We start from the raw sequence: 19,824 nt of genomic DNA on the forward strand, positions 1-19,824 counted from the left end.
GTCATTTGTAAACTGGAGATTAAGTTCATGAATTTAAGTTTTATGCTCCCTTATACAGAGTTGTGGTTAGAAGGTTTACATAGGCTCCTCATGGACATGAAAGTCATCACAATATTCGGCCTTCAGTGATTTCTTTAAGCGTTAAGACTTGACTGAAAGTTAATGCAGTATTTTAATTTTAAGATTCAAGATTCAAAGCTTGTGTCATATGCACAGTAAAGAAATGTTTCCCTGTGCAATGAAATTCTTACTTTGCTGCCCACACTGGATGCCCAAATATATATATATATATATATATATATATATATATATATATATATATATATATAAGTATAAAATATCTAAATATAAATTAATATACTTAAGGAAAATTACAAAGGAAGTCAGTGACCCTCGATGGCAAACGACTGGCTGTTATTTTAGTGCTTATCAGCTCATGTCATTCCGCTGTGTCACCAGTAGAGGGCAGACAGGCAGGTTTTGTAGCACAGAGAGCAGTCTGGTTCAGTCCAATCACATCAGCTCTTCAACCTTTGATGCAGTTTCCTGCTGCTGCAGCAGAGATCACATTATAAAACGATATTTCATAGTTGTGATATTTTATTAGTATTGGCAAGTTCACACGGAGATCTTCAAAAATATGCAGGCATGAGATTTTTCCTGAATTCCAGATTTTTTTTTAGGACAACCTGGATGAAGTATTAATGACTTTTCTTCAAGCACCTGTTTGGCTGCCAAAATAAGGTGTAAAATGGGTCTAATTTTGCCTAAAACCCAAGCGCTCCTGTTGTGGGCCTCAGACGCCCGGCTGACTTTCAGCATTTCTCATTCTCCTGCCTGTTATGTGACCATTTTTGAATTGTCATACGGTGATGCTATAAACTATATGGATTTTCCAAATTAGAAAGAATGTATTTGAATCAAGTCCTATTTTAATTTCACTTAATAGAAAACATTTTGTATCTTTTATTTTTCTAGTTTGGATTTTTAGAATATATCATTTCAGGTTTCTGCCATCGATGTTGTCAAATTGTTACTGGAATACATGGGTTTTTACCCCCCATCATTTCCACCAGTGGGGTCAAATGTCAAAGCAAATATTTCCAGCCAGGAAAAATATTCAGTTGCTTCAAATGGAAAATTGGGCCTGCTGAGTAATTTTGGCGCACCACCATATGCTCTGTACTTTCAGCGGTCACGGAGCTATGAGGAGGAGAATGTTTAATGTTTTTATCCATTACCATAGTAATGAAGTCATTGACTTCAATGGCATCCTGGACTCATTTCAGTGATTTCCTGGACTCGGCCATCGGAAGTGTGTGTGTGGGGGGGGGGAAGAGTTGTAGAGACATTCACTTATCTTGGTGGTGACGTTCATGTCGACCTTTTGAGGTCATGAACATCTGGGAGGAGCTTATGGAGTCATGAAGTCAATGGACGGAGGTATTTGTTGGAGCAGATATCTTTGCATAAGAGCAAAGGTCCAGGGGTCATATTCTTAAAGATTCTAAGAATCCCCTCCGAACTTAGGTTGGAGCCTTCTAGCTCAGAGTCTGACCTTAAGAGCGATTCAGGACCGATCTCAGAGAAACTTGGCAAGGAAAGGAAATGAACTTTTATCTTAATGAGGGGTCAGATTCACAATCAGAATAGCTTTTATTTTCCAAGTATCCACAGAATACCAGGAATTTGACTTCAGTTTGAGCTGCAATCGTTCTGTACGACATCTATAAATATACATTAAACACTGAATAATTCACAGTAATAAAATGTGCAATATGAGAAAAGAAAAGGATTTGTGAAACAGACAACAGATTGAAGTCAAGTTGTACATGAGGTATATGAAGTAGTGAGGTTTTTTTGGCAGGTTAAACTGTTCATCAGTGTGATGATGGCTTGTGGAAAGAAACTGTGGGGCTGGCCCTGTCGCTAGGTAGGACACATTCTTTTGAAGAGTGTGATTGGTTGTCCAAGAAATAAAGCAACACACATAAAGGTCCTCTTAAATAGTCCTTTCAACTGCTCCCTTGTTTTCACTCGCGGGGGTCGTCACCACAGCAGATCCAACAAGGAGCTGCATGCTGGTTTGGCACAAGTTCTGCACTGAAAACAAGCACACTTAACTGCTTGGTCACCACCCCTACTACTCTTAACTAGAGTGCAGTAACTGACAGAGTGGCGTCAACTCAGAACATGGCGCCATTTTGGTTCCAACTGCGCTGAACTACTGAATGAACCTTTTAATGTTTTCAACATTTTTTAAAACCATTTAACCACATACAGCAACACATCCAGGTGCAGATATTATCAAAATAAATATGAAAATAGTTAAGCTATCAAATTTACATAAATTTACAATTTATGATGATTTATTTAATTAATTTTAGACTTTTCTGATCCATTTGTAATCAGTGTGCGCACTGCAAAAACTATTAAAATATGATGGCAGACGAAGTAGCGAAAGCAGAAAAGTGTCAAATCACAGCCTTTTATGTCTGATTTAACAGGTGCACGTCAGGCATCAGGTCCAAGTCTGAACACGGTGTGAAAAAACGGTCGGGCTTTTAATCACAGAAATCAATCAATCAATCAATTTTTTTATATAGCGCCAAATCACAACAAACAGTTGCCCCAAGGCGCTTTATATTGTAAGGCAAGGCCATACAATAATTATGTAAAACCCCAACGGTCAAAACGACCCCCTGTGAGCAAGCACTTGGCTACAGTGGGAAGGAAAAACTCCCTTTTAACAGGAAGAAACCTCCAGCAGAACCAGGCTCAGGGAGGGGCAGTCTTCTGCTGGGACTGGTTGGGGCTGAGAGAGAGAACCAGGAAAAAGACATGCTGTGGAGGGGAGCAGAGATTGATCACTAATGATTAAATGCAGAGTGGTGCATACAGAGCAAAAAGAGAAAGAAACAGTGCATCATGGGAACCCCCCAGCAGTTTACGTCTATAGCAGCATAACTAAGGGATGGTTCAGGGTCACCTGATCCAGCCCTAACTATAAGCTTTAGCAAAAAGGAAAGTTTTAAGCCTAATCTTAAAAGTAGAGAGGGTGTCTGTCTCCCTGATCTGAATTGGGAGCTGGTTCCACAGGAGAGGAGCCTGAAAGCTGAAGGCTCTGCCTCCCATTCTACTCTTACAAACCCTAGGAACTACAAGTAAGCCTGCAGTCTGAGAGCGAAGCGCTCTATTGGGGTGATATGGTACTACGAGGTCCCTAAGATAAGATGGGACCTGATTATTCAAAACCTTATAAGTAAGAAGAAGAATTTTAAATTCTATTCTAGAATTAACAGGAAGCCAATGAAGAGAGGCCAATATGGGTGAGATATGCTCTCTCCTTCTAGTCCCCGTCAGTACTCTAGCTGCAGCATTTTGAATTAACTGAAGGCTTTTTAGGGAACTTTTAGGACAACCTGATAATAATGAATTACAATAGTCCAGCCTAGAGGAAATAAATGCATGAATTAGTTTTTCAGCATCACTATGAGACAAGACCTTTCTGATTTTAGAGATATTGCGTAAATGCAAAAAAGCAGTCCTACATATTTGTTTAATATGCGCTTTGAATGACATATCCTGATCAAAAATGACTCCAAGATTTCTCACAGTATTACTAGAGGTCAGGGTAATGCCATCCAGAGTAAGGATCTGGTTAGACACCATGTTTCTAAGATTTGTGGGGCCAAGTACAATAACTTCAGTTTTATCTGAGTTTAAAAACAGGAAATTAGAGGTCATCCATGTCTTTATGTCTGTAAGACAATCCTGCAGTTTAGCTAATTGGTGTGTGTCCTCTGGCTTCATGGATAGATAAAGCTGGGTATCATCTGCGTAACAATGAAAATTTAAGCAATACCGTCTAATAATACTGCCTAAGGGAAGCATGTATAAAGTGAATAAAATTGGTCCTAGCACAGAACCTTGTGGAACTCCATAATTAACTTTAGTCTGTGAAGAAGATTCCCCATTTACATGAACAAATTGTAATCTATTAGACAAATATGATTCAAACCACCGCAGCGCAGTGCCTTTAATACCTATGGCATGCTCTAATCTCTGTAATAAAATTTTATGGTCAACAGTATCAAAAGCAGCACTGAGGTCCAACAGAACAAGCACAGAGACGAGTCCACTGTCCGAGGCCATAAGAAGATCATTTGTAACCTTCACTAATGCTGTTTCTGTACTATGATGAATTCTAAAACCTGACTGAAACTCTTCAAATAGACCATTCCTCTGCAGATGATCAGTTAGCTGTTTTACAACTACCCTTTCAAGAATTTTTGAGAGAAAAGGAAGGTTGGAGATTGGCCTATAATTAGCTAAGATAGCTGGGTCAAGTGATGGCTTTTTAAGTAATGGTTTAATTACTGCCACCTTAAAAGCCTGTGGTACATAGCCAACTAACAAAGATAGATTGATCATATTTAAGATCGAAGCATTAAATAATGGTAGGGCTTCCTTGAGCAGCCTGGTAGGAATGGGGTCTAATAAACATGTTGATGGTTTGGATGAAGTAACTAATGAAAATAACTGACAGAACAATCGGAGAGAAAGAGTCTAACCAAATACCGGCATCACTGAAAGCAGCCAAAGATAACGATACGTCTTTGGGATGGTTATGAGTAATTTTTTCTCTAATAGTTAAAATTTTGTTAGCAAAGAAAGTCATGAAGTCATTACTAGTTAAAGTTAATGGAATACTCAGCTCAATAGAGCTCTGACTCTTTGTCAGCCTGGCTACAGTGCTGAAAAGAAACCTGGGGTTGTTCTTATTTTCTTCAATTAGTGATGAGTAGAAAGATGTCCTAGCTTTACGGAGGGCTTTTTTTATAGAGCAACAGACTCTTTTTCCAGGCTAAGTGAAGATCTTCTAAATTAGTGAGATGCCATTTCCTCTCCAATTTACGGGTTATCTGCTTTAAGCTGCGAGTTTGTGAGTTATACCACGGAGTCAGGCACTTCTGATTTAAAGCTCTCTTTTTCAGAGGAGCTACAGCATCCAAAGTTGTCTTCAATGAGGATGTAAAACTATTGACGAGATACTCTATCTCCCTTACAGAGTTTAGGTAGCTACTCTGCACTGTGTTGGTATATGGCATTAGAGAACATAAAGAAGGAATCATATCCTTAAACCTAGTTACAGCGCTTTCTGAAAGACTTCTAGTGTAATGAAACTTATTCCCCACTGCTGGGTAGTCCATCAGAGTAAATGTAAATGTTATTAAGAAATGATCAGACAGAAGGGAGTTTTCAGGGAATACTGTTAAGTCTTCTATTTCCATACCATAAGTCAGAACAAGATCTAAGATATGATTAAAGTGGTGGGTGGACTCATTTACTTTTTGAGCAAAGCCAATAGAGTCTAATAATAGATTAAATGCAGTGTTGAGGCTGTCATTCTCAGCATCTGTGTGGATGTTAAAATCGCCCACTATAATTATCTTATCTGAGCTAAGCACTAAGTCAGACAAAAGGTCTGAAAATTCACAGAGAAACTCACAGTAACGACCAGGTGGACGATAGATAATAACAAATAAAACTGTTTTTGGGACTTCCAATTTGGATGGACAAGACTAAGAGACAAGCTTTCAAATGAATTAAAGCTCTGTCTGGGTTTTTGATTAATTAATAAGCTGGAATGGAAGATTGCTGCTAATCCTCCTCCTCGGCCCGTGCTACGAGCATTCTGACAGTTAGTGTGACTCGGGGGTGTTGACTCATTTAAACTAACATATTCATCCTGCTGTAACCAGGTTTCTGTTAGGCAGAATAAATCAATATGTTGATCAATTATTATATCATTTACCAACAGGGACTTAGAAGAGAGAGACCTAATGTTTAATAGACCACATTTAACTGTTTTAGTCTGTGGTGCAGTTGAAGGTGCTATATTATTTTTTCTTTTTGAATTTTTATGCTTAAATAGATTTTTGCTGGTTGTTGGTGGTCTGGGAGCAGGCACCGTCTCTACGGGGATGGGGTAATGAGGGGATGGCAGGGGGAGAGAAGCTGCAGAGAGGTGTGTAAGACTACAACTCTGCTTCCTGGTCCCAACCCTGGATAGTCACGGTTTGGAGGATTTAAGAAAATTGGCCAGATTTCTAGAAATGAGAGCTGCTCCATCCAAAGTGGGATGGATGCCGTCTCTCCTAACAAGACCAGGTTTTCCCCAGAAGCTTTGCCAATTATCTATGAAGCCCACCTCATTTTTTGGACACCACTCAGACAGCCAGCAATTCAAGGAGCACATGCGGCTAAACATGTCACTCCCGGTCCGATTGGGGAGGGGCCCAGAGAAAACTACAGAGTCCGACATTGTTTTTGCAAAGTTACACACCGATTTAATGTTAATTTTAGTGACCTCCGATTGGCGTAACCGGGTGTCATTACTGCCGACGTGAATTACAATCTTACCAAATTTACGCTTAGCCTTAGCCAGCAGTTTCAAATTTCCTTCAATGTCGCCTGCTCTGGCCCCCGGAAGACAATTGACTATGGTTGCTGGTGTCGCTAACTTCACATTTCTCAAAATAGAGTCGCCAATAACCAGAGTTTGATCCTCGGCGGGTGTGTCGTCGAGTGGGGAAAAACGGTTAGAAATGTGAACGGGTTGGCGGTGTACACGGGGCTTCTGTTTAGAACTACGCTTCCTCCTCACAGTCACCCAGTCGGCCTGCTTGGGATCTGCCAGGGGGGAACTAACGGCGGCTAAGCTACCTTGGTCCGCACCGACTACAGGGGCCTGGCTAGCTGTAGAATTTTCCACGGTGCGGAGCCGAGTCTCCAATTCGCCCAGCCTGGCCTCCAAAGCTACGAATAAGCTACACTTATTACAAGTACCGTTACTGCTAAAGGAGGCCGAGGAATAACTAAACATTTCACACCCAGAGCAGAAAAGTGTGGGAGAGACAGGAGAAGCCGCCATGCTAAATCGGCTAAGAGCTAGTAGCTACGCTAAGCTAGCTTCAATCCAATCCAAGTGTCAGAGCGCTGAACTTTAATTTGTACCTCTGTTACTGTGCACATCCAGACGGCTCTGGGTTTTTAATGGAAATACATTGCGATCGGACGGGACATTTTATCCGATGTGAGCGAAAAATCCATTATATACAATGTTTATTACATGGAAAGCAATATGAAAACTTTGGCACTTTTTTGCCTGTTGACTGTGAATATCTGGTTTATATGATGACGGTTTAGGTTTGTTTTACTGTACATGGGACTGAAAAATAAATTTACCTCTCAAAGCTTTGACAATGAAGTCAGCTTTCATCGCACACAGCTGAGTTTTTTTTTTTTCCCAAAATTTTTCTTTACAGATCTGAAGGCAATCTGTACATCTTGAAGCCCTTGTTGTGTCTATTTGTGCCTCCAAATGCACAACAACCTGTCATTTTCAGCGAATAAATCAATAAAATAACTGGATACATACAGACAGATTAACAGCGAACACTATTTTGGAACCAAGACGGCACAAGGAGTCACGTTGTGACTGTTTTTTTTGTTGTTGTTTTTTGTTTTGTTTTTTCGACTCATGTCGCCACTCTCTCAGTTATGGGACTCTACTCTTAACTATATCATAAGCCTTTAATTTGAAATAACAGGCCTATTTTTGCCTATTGTACCCCAGTCACACCCATACACATTTTTTTTTGCTATATATTCATTTTTAATTTCACTGACTGTGCTGTGAATTTTGTACTTGCTGTATGTGATACTAATGAGAAGAACTTTTATACTGTGGTACCTCCTTTCTGTTTCCATAAATGTCTTTTATTGTCTGACAGTGTGATAATTCAAGACGTGGGTTCCATCAATTACTCTGCCTGCTCTATTTATAAATGCTGTTTTCTGAGCCTGCTAAGCCTGAATGTCCAGTGGAAAGGAAATGAACTGCAGTACAATATGAGGTTCTGAGAGAGCTATAATTTCTCTGTGCATCAGCGACATGGTGGACAGGGTATTGTCTTCACTGGCGTGTGTGTGTCTGTGGATGAGATAAATCAAAAACAGCTGGATGGATTTCCTTCAAACTATGTGTGAATATTGCTTGGGTAGATATCTAGAGGTGATTACATCTTGGAGGAAGATGGTCAAGATGAGACTCGGCCCTAACAGATATTCACCTTTAGAGCTGTTTTTAGGGTTAAGATGCCTTATAAATTATCTTTACGAGGATTTACTCTTGAGTTTTTAGGGGAATGTCCAGATTTGTAAGTTTTCTTAGAGTTTCATCAGTAGGAGCAGGTCTTTGTAGTTAGGAAGCTTTGTTACTATGGATCCAGGTCTTTAGGGACCTTGTGCTTCCTGTCTTACTGTGTGGTTGTGAGACTTGGACACTAACCAGTTACCTAAGATGACACCTGGATGTCTTTGATACTTGATCTTTTCAGAGAATTCATGGATACCACATGTGAGGGAACATCAGCTATGCCATTTGACCATGTGACACTTGTGTGGGTGTGATCCAGTGTGCAATGGAAGCAACAGAAGAAGATGAAGAGGACGCCCATATTTCACCTGGCTAAGACAAACAAATGGGCTAGGTATCTGCCTGAGTGGTTGCTGTACCCAGGCTGGTTCTCTAGTGTGGCACCAGAGCATGTGCCCAGTCCCAGACCTCACCCAACACTATAAACGTTTGGTACTGACAAGTTGTACCATTAGACCTTATTGAAATTTATACTGAACAGCTAAATTGATGCCTGAATTAATGGAGTTTGACCAGCAGTTCCTGAAAAATGGCATAACACTGATACAATACAAAAGTCGTGCAGTATTTAACGCAGAGAGGAGCTTGTAATTTCAGTTGAAAGTAGGTAAAAATGTGTCATTTGCCCCTGGATGATCTAATAGACTTTATTTAGCATTGAAAATTATACTGTATAATCAAAGGACATGTTGTGTTTGGGGCCCTTCAGAAAGAATCACTGAAAGTAGGTCTTCTTTTGAAGTACACTGGAGCTTTGACAGGTAACGTGAGGCGTCTTACCGGTGGAGAAACCAGTCTTCTTATGACATTTTGTGAACTCGATGTTGAAGTAGGTGACCATTGCGTGGATATAGTCGTTCCTCTGAATCTGTAGGCAGAACGTTGATGTGAACGACAGGTCTTCAGCCTTGACGGTGTAAATGTCCACTTCCTGTCAGAGGACACAAATGAATGTTCTGCAAATATCTGCACTGCATTAAATCTTACAGCATTAGTCATCGCTTGTATTGAGTCAGTTGCTGATGTTTATAGTTGTCTCTCAGAGGTTCAGTGAATCTGACATTTAGGGCCAAAGCGATATATTCATTGACCAATAATGTCAGCTGATACAAGCCTTTCACAAACATGTCTGTGTTATTTTTACTGACATAAAAACTATTTTACTGATTTAAATAAAGCAGAAAAACAATTTTGCCATTGGAGCAATGGTGTCAATGCACAGTTTGTCCAACAGAATGATCAGATGACATGCTGTCAATCATAGCTGGGACCCCATCACCCTTTGGCCACCAGTATTGCCACAGTAACTTTGACAAGTTACTTTAAAGTGTAGGTGACACGATATGCAATTTTTTTTTTTTTTTTTTTTTTTTTTTAGTATTTAAGACTAAAATTAAACAGTTTGAAATGTATCCTTTCCTGGTGCAGAATTACTGAAGAGACAAATATTTGGATTTTGAACTGCGCGCCACTAAAACCCAGGAACTTCCTGGCGAGTGCCAACATTGGAGATGAAGCAGGAAGTGGCATCAGCGCCGGAACCATTATCTTAATAGTCCCATTAATTTATGGATTTTTTTACAGGCTACTGACAGCCCCGTTTCCACCGAGTGGTTCTGGTCAGTGATGCACATTTTTTTATACGTATTCAGAACAGTTAATTTTTGCTGACAGAATCCTTTTGATTGGCAGGTGGAGCACTTTTATTGACGAACGCGCTTGCACTGTGTCGGCGGCTTCTCCAGAGTCTTTCGACTTGCAGCGTAAACAGGACAGACTCAATCCATAAGTCGCAGATGCAATGAACGGATTACACCTGTAGTTGACCGTGCCAGTCGCGGATCAGTACAGCAGAGACTTGGACCATCGTGGACTTTTCTTCAGCCAGGACAACAAATGTAATTATTTTCAGACATTTTCATCTGATTAAAGATGAAACGGACAGGTAAGACTGTTATTTTCTCCTTGTGTGAATGGTTTTAATATTTAATAATGTGTTACGCTACTAATGTACAGTACATTAACTGTATTCAAGAAGGAAACAATATTTATTTTAAAAATATCTGATATTTTCAGTCCTCGTGACATTTTTCATCTTTGGATGTATCTGTTTCTCAGAAAAAAAAAAAATCATAAATAAAAAATCCACACATCACTTTTTTCTGATGTCACAGATAGTAAAACTATTTTTTTTAATCAGTTGATTAGACCAAAGAGCTGGCAAAAAGTATCACCTGCATTATTTATTAATTTTTTTATAATCACCATTTTGTGTTCTGAACAATATCGTCACTGTTGTCAGACTGGTTTTCCACCAAGGTCTCATTGTCACCTAAATAGGCTCAAAACCATAAGGCTGTGTCCTCAACAGCTTATTCAGACACATGTTCAGACTGGACTTAAAAAAAAAAAAGTCTGAAAACACCTCGACCTCCGCCGTGTTTACAATTGATTTGGGTTTCAATCAGCAGGTCCTGTTCTTGTGATGACGTAGCAACAATATGGCCACAGCTAAGGGCTGAAATAGAGCGCAGGCTTCAGACAGCTGTGCACTCAGTGGTTGGCTAGTCGGTATAACACACAGTTACTAGTAGATGGAAACTCATGTACCCACAATGCAATGTGGCATGTGTGTCTAAATGCTAAAACCTTCAAAATCATTGCATTACTTTAAAACTAAGGGCCCTGTCCCAGTGGCGTTTAGGAGGATTTGCGCATGAAATGAGGAGACAAAAGCTGAGCGTCCGCAACAAAGGTCCTGGGGTGGATCAGCGAATACATGAGGAAGAAAAGCGGATATAACAGGGAACAGAAGCGAAGGCGACCGCGGAGGCGCCCCCATGAGGGGCACAACGGCCGTGATGCACTCGCTCCATCCGTGCCAACTCTGTCTGCATGCGCGACATACCATTTGCGACCATGATGTGGCTGTGATGGGCACGCGTCATATCTGTTTTGCACGCTGTCCCGGTCCACCGCCAAGCCGCACCAACCCGTCGGTTGCGGATGCAGATCTCATCCGCAGCAGGATTTTTGAGCCGCTCAAAAATCCTGGCTGCGGACATGCGTGTCTCTGCGGATGATCACGGACGTGTTCGGATGGCGGCCGACTCATACAGGAATGTTACACAGTTATTGCGGTTGTTTGGCAGATGTGGGCCACTTTTGTGCGCATTCCATCCGCAAATCCTCCTAAATGCCAGTGGGACAGGGCCCTAAGACATAAAGCTGATATTTTCACTTTGTAAAACGACAGACGTGATGTTAATTTCAATAACTTGTCCGCTGTTAGTTTTTTTTAAATTAGAACCATAAGTCAAAACTGTCTGTCTGTGCAAGACTCCAGTGAAATTACCAGCTGGGCTGTATGGTGTGAAGAGAAATTATCTTTTTTTTTTCCTCTCTCCTTTCTGTCTGATCACCAGGTCTCTTCTGCTGAGAGAAGGGGATCTGAGACAGAAATGCTGACTCGGTAGTGTCAGTAGCTGCCGTGTACTGAAGTCAGTACTGAAAGGTATCGGTTTAGCTTTTATCTGTAACTTCCGATAAACTTTTTAGGGATCTATCGGTTTAGCTTTATAAAAGTTAACTTTTCATTTAGCGAATTAACGGTTATCGAAGCTAACGTTTTGGTTAACTGTGCCCACCACTGTTAGTTAAATTGCTGATTATTCAATCTTAAAAAGTTAAGTTAGATTACTTATTAGTTACATTACTTATTAGATGCAAGTTGTTGGCAGTTCCTAATAAGTAACTGCATAAAGGTGCTAATGAAGTAACTGTATAAAGTAACTAATAAAGTAACTTTTCAAAGTAACTGTGGCAATGTTTCTGTGTAGGCTCTCAGTTGTCCAGGTGGTTTCCATAGTAGAGAAGCTTGAATCTTCGACTGGACTGGGTTGCTTGACGTGAGGACATTTCGCTTCAAATCACAGAAGCTTCCTCAGCTAAAATTCTTGCTTTGGTAGTCTGACTTCTGTCTTGACTCTTGTAGAGAAGAAAGAGTCAAGACAGAAGTCAGACTACCAGAGCAAGAATTTTAGCTGAGGAAGCTTCTGTGATTTGAAGCAAAACATCCTCACGTCAAGCAACCCAGTCCAGTAGAAGATTCAAGCTTCTCTACTAACTGTGGCAATGCTGTTGACCACATTAGCTGTAAGAGACAGAGGCAAAGTGACCAGCTGCCATTCATTTTCAATCAGAGTGGAAGTTTTACAGCAACAAGAAACAAGTGGTTGTGACACTCCAGCTAGGCAGAGTCAGGATAGGTTTGATGCAAATTCTGAGTGACGTAACTAGGGTTGGGTATCGAGAACCGGTTCTTTTCGGGTATCATTAAGAAATGATTCAATCCACTGATAAATAGTCTTTCTGCGTAATAATTCCCTTATCGGCCCTTCAGAGCAGCCGTTGTTTTTGAGGGTGTTTGTTGGGAAAATGATCATTTCTCTACGTTGATTACAGACCCTCCAGCGGGTCTGTAATCAACCGCGTCTGCAGCGCGGCTACAGTTTGAAGCATGAACCAATGAAGCAATGCTTCGATCTGCTGGCTCGTTGGTTCTTGGATTCACTGCTCTTCAGAAGCGGCAATTCGCTTCTTAACCCCTCTCAAACCCATTAAAATATGTCAATGGTGAGTCACTTTTGTGTGGATTCAAGTCACTAACTGGGACTCTTGTTGCAGTCAAGAAACGAGAATCGTCCTCCGTTCCATTGGCACAGCTCCAAACGCTGTGCCGCTCTCTGCCGAGACAGAGTCCGGTTGGAATTAAAAACAAATCGGCGCTTTAAATAAAATGACACCTCTTTCCAAACGCTGTAATACAGACAATAAACTACAATCGACTAAAAAGTTCTTTTTCCTCCCAAAATAAGACGTCCTGCATTCTTTATGAATTACATCCTGACGTGCAGCACAGCTGGCTGCAAGAAATCAGCTTAGATGTATGGAAAGACATTCATGCCAATAATGTCTGAAAGGAAATGCTTTTGACAAAAATTACAGATTTTGTTTATTTCTATTTATGTCCAGAGATCAAGGATCCACCATGTAGAGTTTATTATGACCAGAGTTTAAGGATCCAGTGACCAGTTTCATATTTATTTACTTTAAGACTCAATAAAATGTTATTGACATAGAAAACCTGTAAAGCCTACTTTTAGTACACAGAAAATTCACAAGAGGTATCGATAAGGGAATCGATAAGGAATCAGATCGATAAGCAGAATCAATAATGGTTTAGATATCGGTAAAATCTTATCAATACCCATCCCTAGACATAACACAGTGACTGCCAATCCAAGTGAAGGCAGCATGACACAGATTGATTGTTGGTTATGTTTATATCAAATATCAAGTTTAAATATCAAGCCTATTTTCCTTGTCATAAAGGTTTGATAATGAAATATTAGGAATCAATACCATTTTTACATACCTATATATATTGACAGACATATCAGGATCGTAAATGTTTTCACTCCCTAATATGGGTATCAGGCTCCCCAAAAAATCTATACCAGTCAGGCGCTATAGCATTATGATCATTTAAATTGCAGTTGAAACAAATTCTTCACACATTATTATAGAGGTATCTGGACACTAACTGTTATTTTTAGGGGTTGACCACAGCGTATTGTAAATCAAATCAAATCATGGTTAATATGAGAGCCCACACATCCAAAGTGGGTGACCACAGTAGACTTTTTATACTGTACCGTAAAACCCTGTAACCCTACTTTTTGTCCTTCAAAAGGAGGGAACCACATCTAAAAAGTTATGATTATCATTTTACAGAAATAAACAGTGGTGGGCTTGGTGGTTGTGGTGGTGGTGGTGGTGGGGTGTCTGTTCCTTTCCATAAGGTTGTGTGGAGTTGTGACTCTGTTATTCCAGCTCTAAAATGTAACTACTATTGAATAGTTCCTCTGATTTACTACATTTTTGTGTGGAAACACTTTCACAGAGTCATTTACTGTAAACCGGCCTTGACGTCTCTGTCGCAGTTTCTTGTTTATGTACCAAAATACATACAAAATCCTTTCTGCTGGGTTGTGTGGCCGTATGACCACATTATTTGAGATTTAGAGAAAGTGATCACTGGTAAGTAGTCAATTTACTTCTCTGTATTACAACCCCAATTCCAATGAAGTTGGGACGTTGTGTAAAATGTAAATAAATACAGAATACAATGATTTGCAAATCGTCTTCAACCTATACTCAATTGAATACACCACAAAGACAAGATATTTAATGTTCAAACTGATAAACTTTATTGTTTTTGTGCAAATTTTGTTCATTTTGAAATGGATGCCTGCAACACATTTCAAAAAAGCTGGGACAGTGTTATGTTTACCACTGTGTTACATCACCTTTCCTTCTAACAACACTCAATAAGCATTTGGGAACTGACGACACTAATTGTGAGTGTCATGATTGGGTATAAAAGCTTCCCCAAAAGGCTCAGCTGTTCACAAGCAAAGATGGGGTGAGGATCACCACTTTGTGAACAACTGCATGAAAAAAATAGTCCAACAGTTTAAGAACAATGTTTCTCAATGTTCAATTGCCAGGAATTTAGGGATTCCATCATCTACAGTCCATAATATAATCAGAAGATTCAGAGAATCTGGAGAACTTTCTACACATAAGCGGCAAGGCTGAAAACCAACATTGAATGCCTGTGAACTTCGGTCCCTCAGGTGGCACTGCATTAAAAACTGATATCATTGTGTAAAGGATCTTACCGCGTGGGCTCAGGAACACTTCAGAAAACCATTGTCAGTTAACACAGTTCGTCACTACATCTACAAGTGCAAGTTAAAACTCAACCATGCAAAGCGAAAGCCATACATCAACAACATCCAGAAATGCAGCCGCCTTCACTGGGCCTGAGCTCAATTTAAATGGACAGACACAAAGTGGAAAAGTGTCCTGTGGTCTGATGAGTCCACATTTGGACGCTGTGTCCTCTGGACAAAAGAGGAAAAAGACCATCCAGATTGTTACTAGCGCAAAGTTCAAAAGCCACCATCTGCGATGGTATGGGGGTGTAACACATGCTGCCATCCAAGCAACGACTTTTTCAGGGACATCCCTGCTTATTTCAGCAAGACCATGCCAAGGTACATTCTGCACGTGTTACAACAGTTGGGCTTCATAGTAAAAGAGTGCGGGTACTAGACTGGCCTGCCTGCAGTCCAGACCTGTCACCCATTGAAAATGTGTGGCACATTATGAAGCGCAAAATACAACAACGGAGACCCCGGACTGTTGAACAACTGAAGTCGTACATCATACATGATGTAACACAGTGGTAAACATACCACTGTCCCAGCTTTTTTGAAATGTGTTGCAGGCATCCATTTCAAAATGAGCAAATATTTGCACAAGAACAAAAAAGTTTATCAGTTTGAACATTAAATATCTTGTCTTTGTGGTGTATTCAACTGAATATAGGTTGAAGAGGATTTGCAAATCATTGTATTCTTTTTTTATTTACGTTGTAATTTAATTGGGCTTGTAAACCGTGTGTGCACGTGCAGTCTGTCTCATTGACAACCCCACCTCCTCCTTATCCATCATCAATCCAGCATCCATTAACATTCCAGCAGGTGGCAGGCATGTCTATGGGATATTTACACAGACAAAACAAAGTTGCTGGTTTGACTGATTTGATGCATCAAAGTTCACCAAATGTTTGTCCTCTTTGTACAGCCTTTAAATTTGGTGAGTTACAGAATGACGGCATGTATTCTTTTTGAGTTATCGTATCAACAAACGACACTGGCATTGCTCGATTCCATGGAAGAGATCAATAAACAGGGTGGACCAAAGGGTAATAGTTGCAGGTTTATTTATTGACTTAAGAAAGGCTTTTGACACAATTGATCACAATATATTATTTCAAAAGTTGGAACTGTATGGGATCAGAGGGGTTGCTCTGAGTTGGATTAAAAGCTACTTACAAAACCGAAAGCAGTTTGTTAAACTTGGGGAATACTGTTCTTCATATCTGGACATCATTTGTGGGCTACCACAGGGTTCTGTGTTGGGCCAAAAATGATTTATTTTATACATTAATGATTTATGTAAAGTCTCAGATATGGTTAAAACTGTGCTCTTTGCAGATGACACAAACCTGTTTTGCTCAGGGGAAAATCTGGAACAATTATCTGATTTAGGAACAGAAATGATAAAGTTAAAGAGATGGTTTGATATTAACAAATTATCATTAAATTTGTCTAAAACTAAATTGATGTTATTTGGAAATTATAAAAAAGACATACAAATTCAGTTAAATATACATGGGGTAAACATAGAGCGTGTCAAAGAGAATACGTTTTTAGGTGTCATTATTGATGATAAGATTAACTGGAAAGCTCATATTCAGCATATTCAAATGAAGGTATCAAAAAGTATTGCATTAAATAAAGTAAAGCATGTTCTTGATTGCAGAGCACTACATACCCTCTATTGTCCTTTGGTTGCACCCTACTTGACTTATTGCGCTGACGTTTGGGGCAACAATTACAAAACTACATTGCAACCATTATTCATTCTTCAAAAAAGAGCATTAAGGACAATTCATAATGCAGGTTATCGAGACCACACCAACCCACTGTTCATTAAATCTCAAATATTAAAACCTAATGATATGATTTCATTCAAGACTGTTCAATTAATGCACAAAGTGAAAAATAAACAAGTGTCATTTAGAATTCAAGAATATTTACTGAGAGAGAAGGAAAATATAATTTACGGGGCTTGTATCATTTTAAAATTGCTGGCGCTCGGACGACCAGGAAAGGTTTCTGTGTCTCCATGTGTGGCCGTAGATTATGGAATAACCTGACGGATGAACTCAAACGATGTCCAAATATCAATCAGTTTAAAAATCAATATAAAAAAATGATGTTTTCAAGATATGTATCTACGTGTCATGCTTGGCCCCGGCTCGGGTTTTAGGTCTTAGCTCTTGGCATATTTCTTTTGTGATTTTCTGGTTTTACTTTTCATTAGTTCATACTTTATCATGTTAGTCTCAGTTTGATTCTATCGTTTTGCTTTCTTTATTATTTAGTCACTGTTGTCATTCAGCACCTCATCATTTAGTTTGTAGTCTTTCAGTTATTTGTTGCTTTTTCCTTGTGTTACACTTTCGTCACTGGTTCATTCTTTGCTTATCATTTATTGTGCAGTTTGTATTTGTTACTCTGGGTCTTTTATGTTACTTTAGTCTTAATTTAGTTCTGGTTATCACATTTGTTGTATAATGTTTAGTCACAGGTTTTTGTTATTATTTATCTTTGGTGTTGCTCATCAGATTATGTTCCATTTGTTATTCATTGCATTTTCTGTTTATCAGTTATCTTGTTTTATTCTTTGCATTATGCTGTGTTCACTGGGTTTTGTTTATTTGTGGATTAACCGATAGATTGTTTTGCCATTTTATTGTATTCACTTTTCTGTACCGTTCAGTTAGTCCATTCAAGTTTTAGTTTTCTGGTTTTCCCCTTTTTGATTTGTTATGGTAGTTCTTACGTTTGCCCCTTTTGTTTTGTTCACATTCATTTTTGAACACGTCATGTTTCTCAGTTTTTCTGTCACTCACTTTTCTTGTTTTGCACCGCTTTGTTTTGCCCTCTCGCACACTCTTGCCTTTCTTCTCTCCTCTTTGTTCACTTCACCACACCTCTCTCCACACACCTGTTTCACATCAGCCTGATTACTTTGCTCCTCTTTAAAACCGATTGTTGACTCTGCTCACTTTCTCGCCTTTTGTTCTTGTCTCATTTTTGCTCTTCTGTGTTTGTGACCTTGCTTGTATCCTCTGACCTCCGCCTCACCGTTGCCCTGGACTCAGCCTGTTTTTTGACTCTGCCACTGTTTTGCCCATATTACTCCTTGACGCCGGTTGTATGAACTTTGCTCGTTCCTGGACCCTGACCCTGCCTGCATCATGTCTGATACCTCTGCCAGTAAGTTTGACTACCTGTGTACCGAATCCTATGCCTGGTTTTCGGATAAAGCTGTTTACCAATCTAAGCCAACCATGCCTGTGAGTCTGCATTGGTCTCCTCCTGTTTCATGTGTCAAGCCATCACCAGTCCTGTCACTATGAAGTCTGTTAGAAAAGTATCGGACCTTTTTATTTTTTTCAAAAACCTGATGGATTTGAATCACGTGTGCTTGCATGAGCTAACCTTGACCCTTCGTGCGCATGCGTGAATTTTTTCACGCCTGTCGGTTGCGTCATTTGCTTGTAAGCAGCCTTTGTGTGAGGATAGGTGGAGTCTCTCGTTTTTTCTTTGCAAGGAAATGGCGGAACAACTGGAGCAGTGCGACTGCTTCAAATTTTGCCAGAAACTGGGCAACAGCCAGGTGGAAATTCGTAATGAAGCACGATGAGTTTGTGTTGTCAGTTGTAATTGTGAACTTGTTCAGTAACATTCATTTGTGTATGTATATATATGCATGTGTGTATGTGTATATATATGCATGTGTGTAATTATGTATGTACATGTTGGTGTGTGTATACTGTATATGTATGTAGACGAAGACACGGTGTTCACTTGATATGTTTATGATAATGGGATTTGAGTTTGTGCTGTTAAATGTGTTTGTAGCATGGCTCAAGCAGAGGGTCACCCCTTAAAGTTTGGTCTGCTTGAGGTTTCTTCCTCAACACATCAAAGGGAGTTTTTCCTTACCACTGTCGCCTCTGTGATTGCTCTGGGGGTTGGTAATGTGTATATATGTATGTATTTATGTATGTATATATGGGATGGGCATTTATAAGCTTTGCTTCTGCTCACCCCCTATTTGGTCACACATGTCACTGTGGAATTGTCTTGTGTTTCAGCTTTTGTTATTGACGAGTTGTGTGCCAAAATAAATAAGTTCAAGTAAGTTCAACAAACGGGAGGGGACAGACTTATTTATTGACATATTCAACCACTGCGTTGTAAAGGGTCCACGCCTCCAGGCTTAAGAGCTGATGGTACTTACTTTGACCCCATTGTCTTAATTTGTTTTCAACCTTTATGTGGTCGACACCAAAACAAACTTTGTATTTCTTGTGCAAATATTTATGGGCCTAAGTGTCTATCTGATCCAACAAAAGGGAAAAACACTTCTAGCTGACAGTGCGGCACAATTACAGCTTCCCCAGGGACCCTTGTATTGTCCTAATAACCATTTGGAATGAGGCCAGTAACCTACACGTACGAGGAGAAGCCGGTGTTCTCAGGGTCGTTTGGGATCTCTATGGTCAGGCTCCGGCTGTTCCTAAATCTGTAAAAATCAGCCAGTTCCAGTCTGTTTAACACGATATCTGATACACATCCTGCTGCTGAGCCTAAGGGGGTGGAAGAACATTCTGTTCCAGAGCCGCCGCACCGTAATGTCGTGTGAACACTGCTGCAGCAATAACATGCTAGATATGATTACTCTGAAACTGAGGGAAGCGCGGCTCACCTGTAACCTGTGCTGAGGGGTAAATACATAGGTGGAGGTGTGCTAATCTTCTTTCATGTACTGCCAGCACTAACAGATACACTCATTGCTAGCAGGGGCCTTTTGGATGTGGCGCCAGATGC

General features: G+C 40.0%; 1 protein-coding gene across 2 annotated transcripts in view; it reads right to left on the minus strand.

The window, feature by feature from the left end:
• Positions 1-19,824, minus strand: part of LOC117516171 (protein arginine N-methyltransferase 8-B) — a 79,697-nt gene that overhangs the window by 3,541 nt on the left and 56,332 nt on the right. Inside the window, exon 8 of one of the 2 annotated variants that reach the window (XM_034177073.1) lies at positions 9,005-9,092. In XM_034177073.1, the coding sequence (XP_034032964.1) occupies positions 9,005-9,092 (88 nt within the window). Of the gene's footprint in view, positions 1-9,004; positions 9,156-19,824 lie in introns of both variants that reach the window. The other variant, XM_034177072.1, reaches the window with a different exon arrangement.

Source organism: Thalassophryne amazonica, chromosome 8 (assembly GCF_902500255.1).
Source record: "Thalassophryne amazonica chromosome 8, fThaAma1.1, whole genome shotgun sequence".
Lineage (NCBI taxonomy): Eukaryota > Metazoa > Chordata > Actinopteri > Batrachoidiformes > Batrachoididae > Thalassophryne > Thalassophryne amazonica.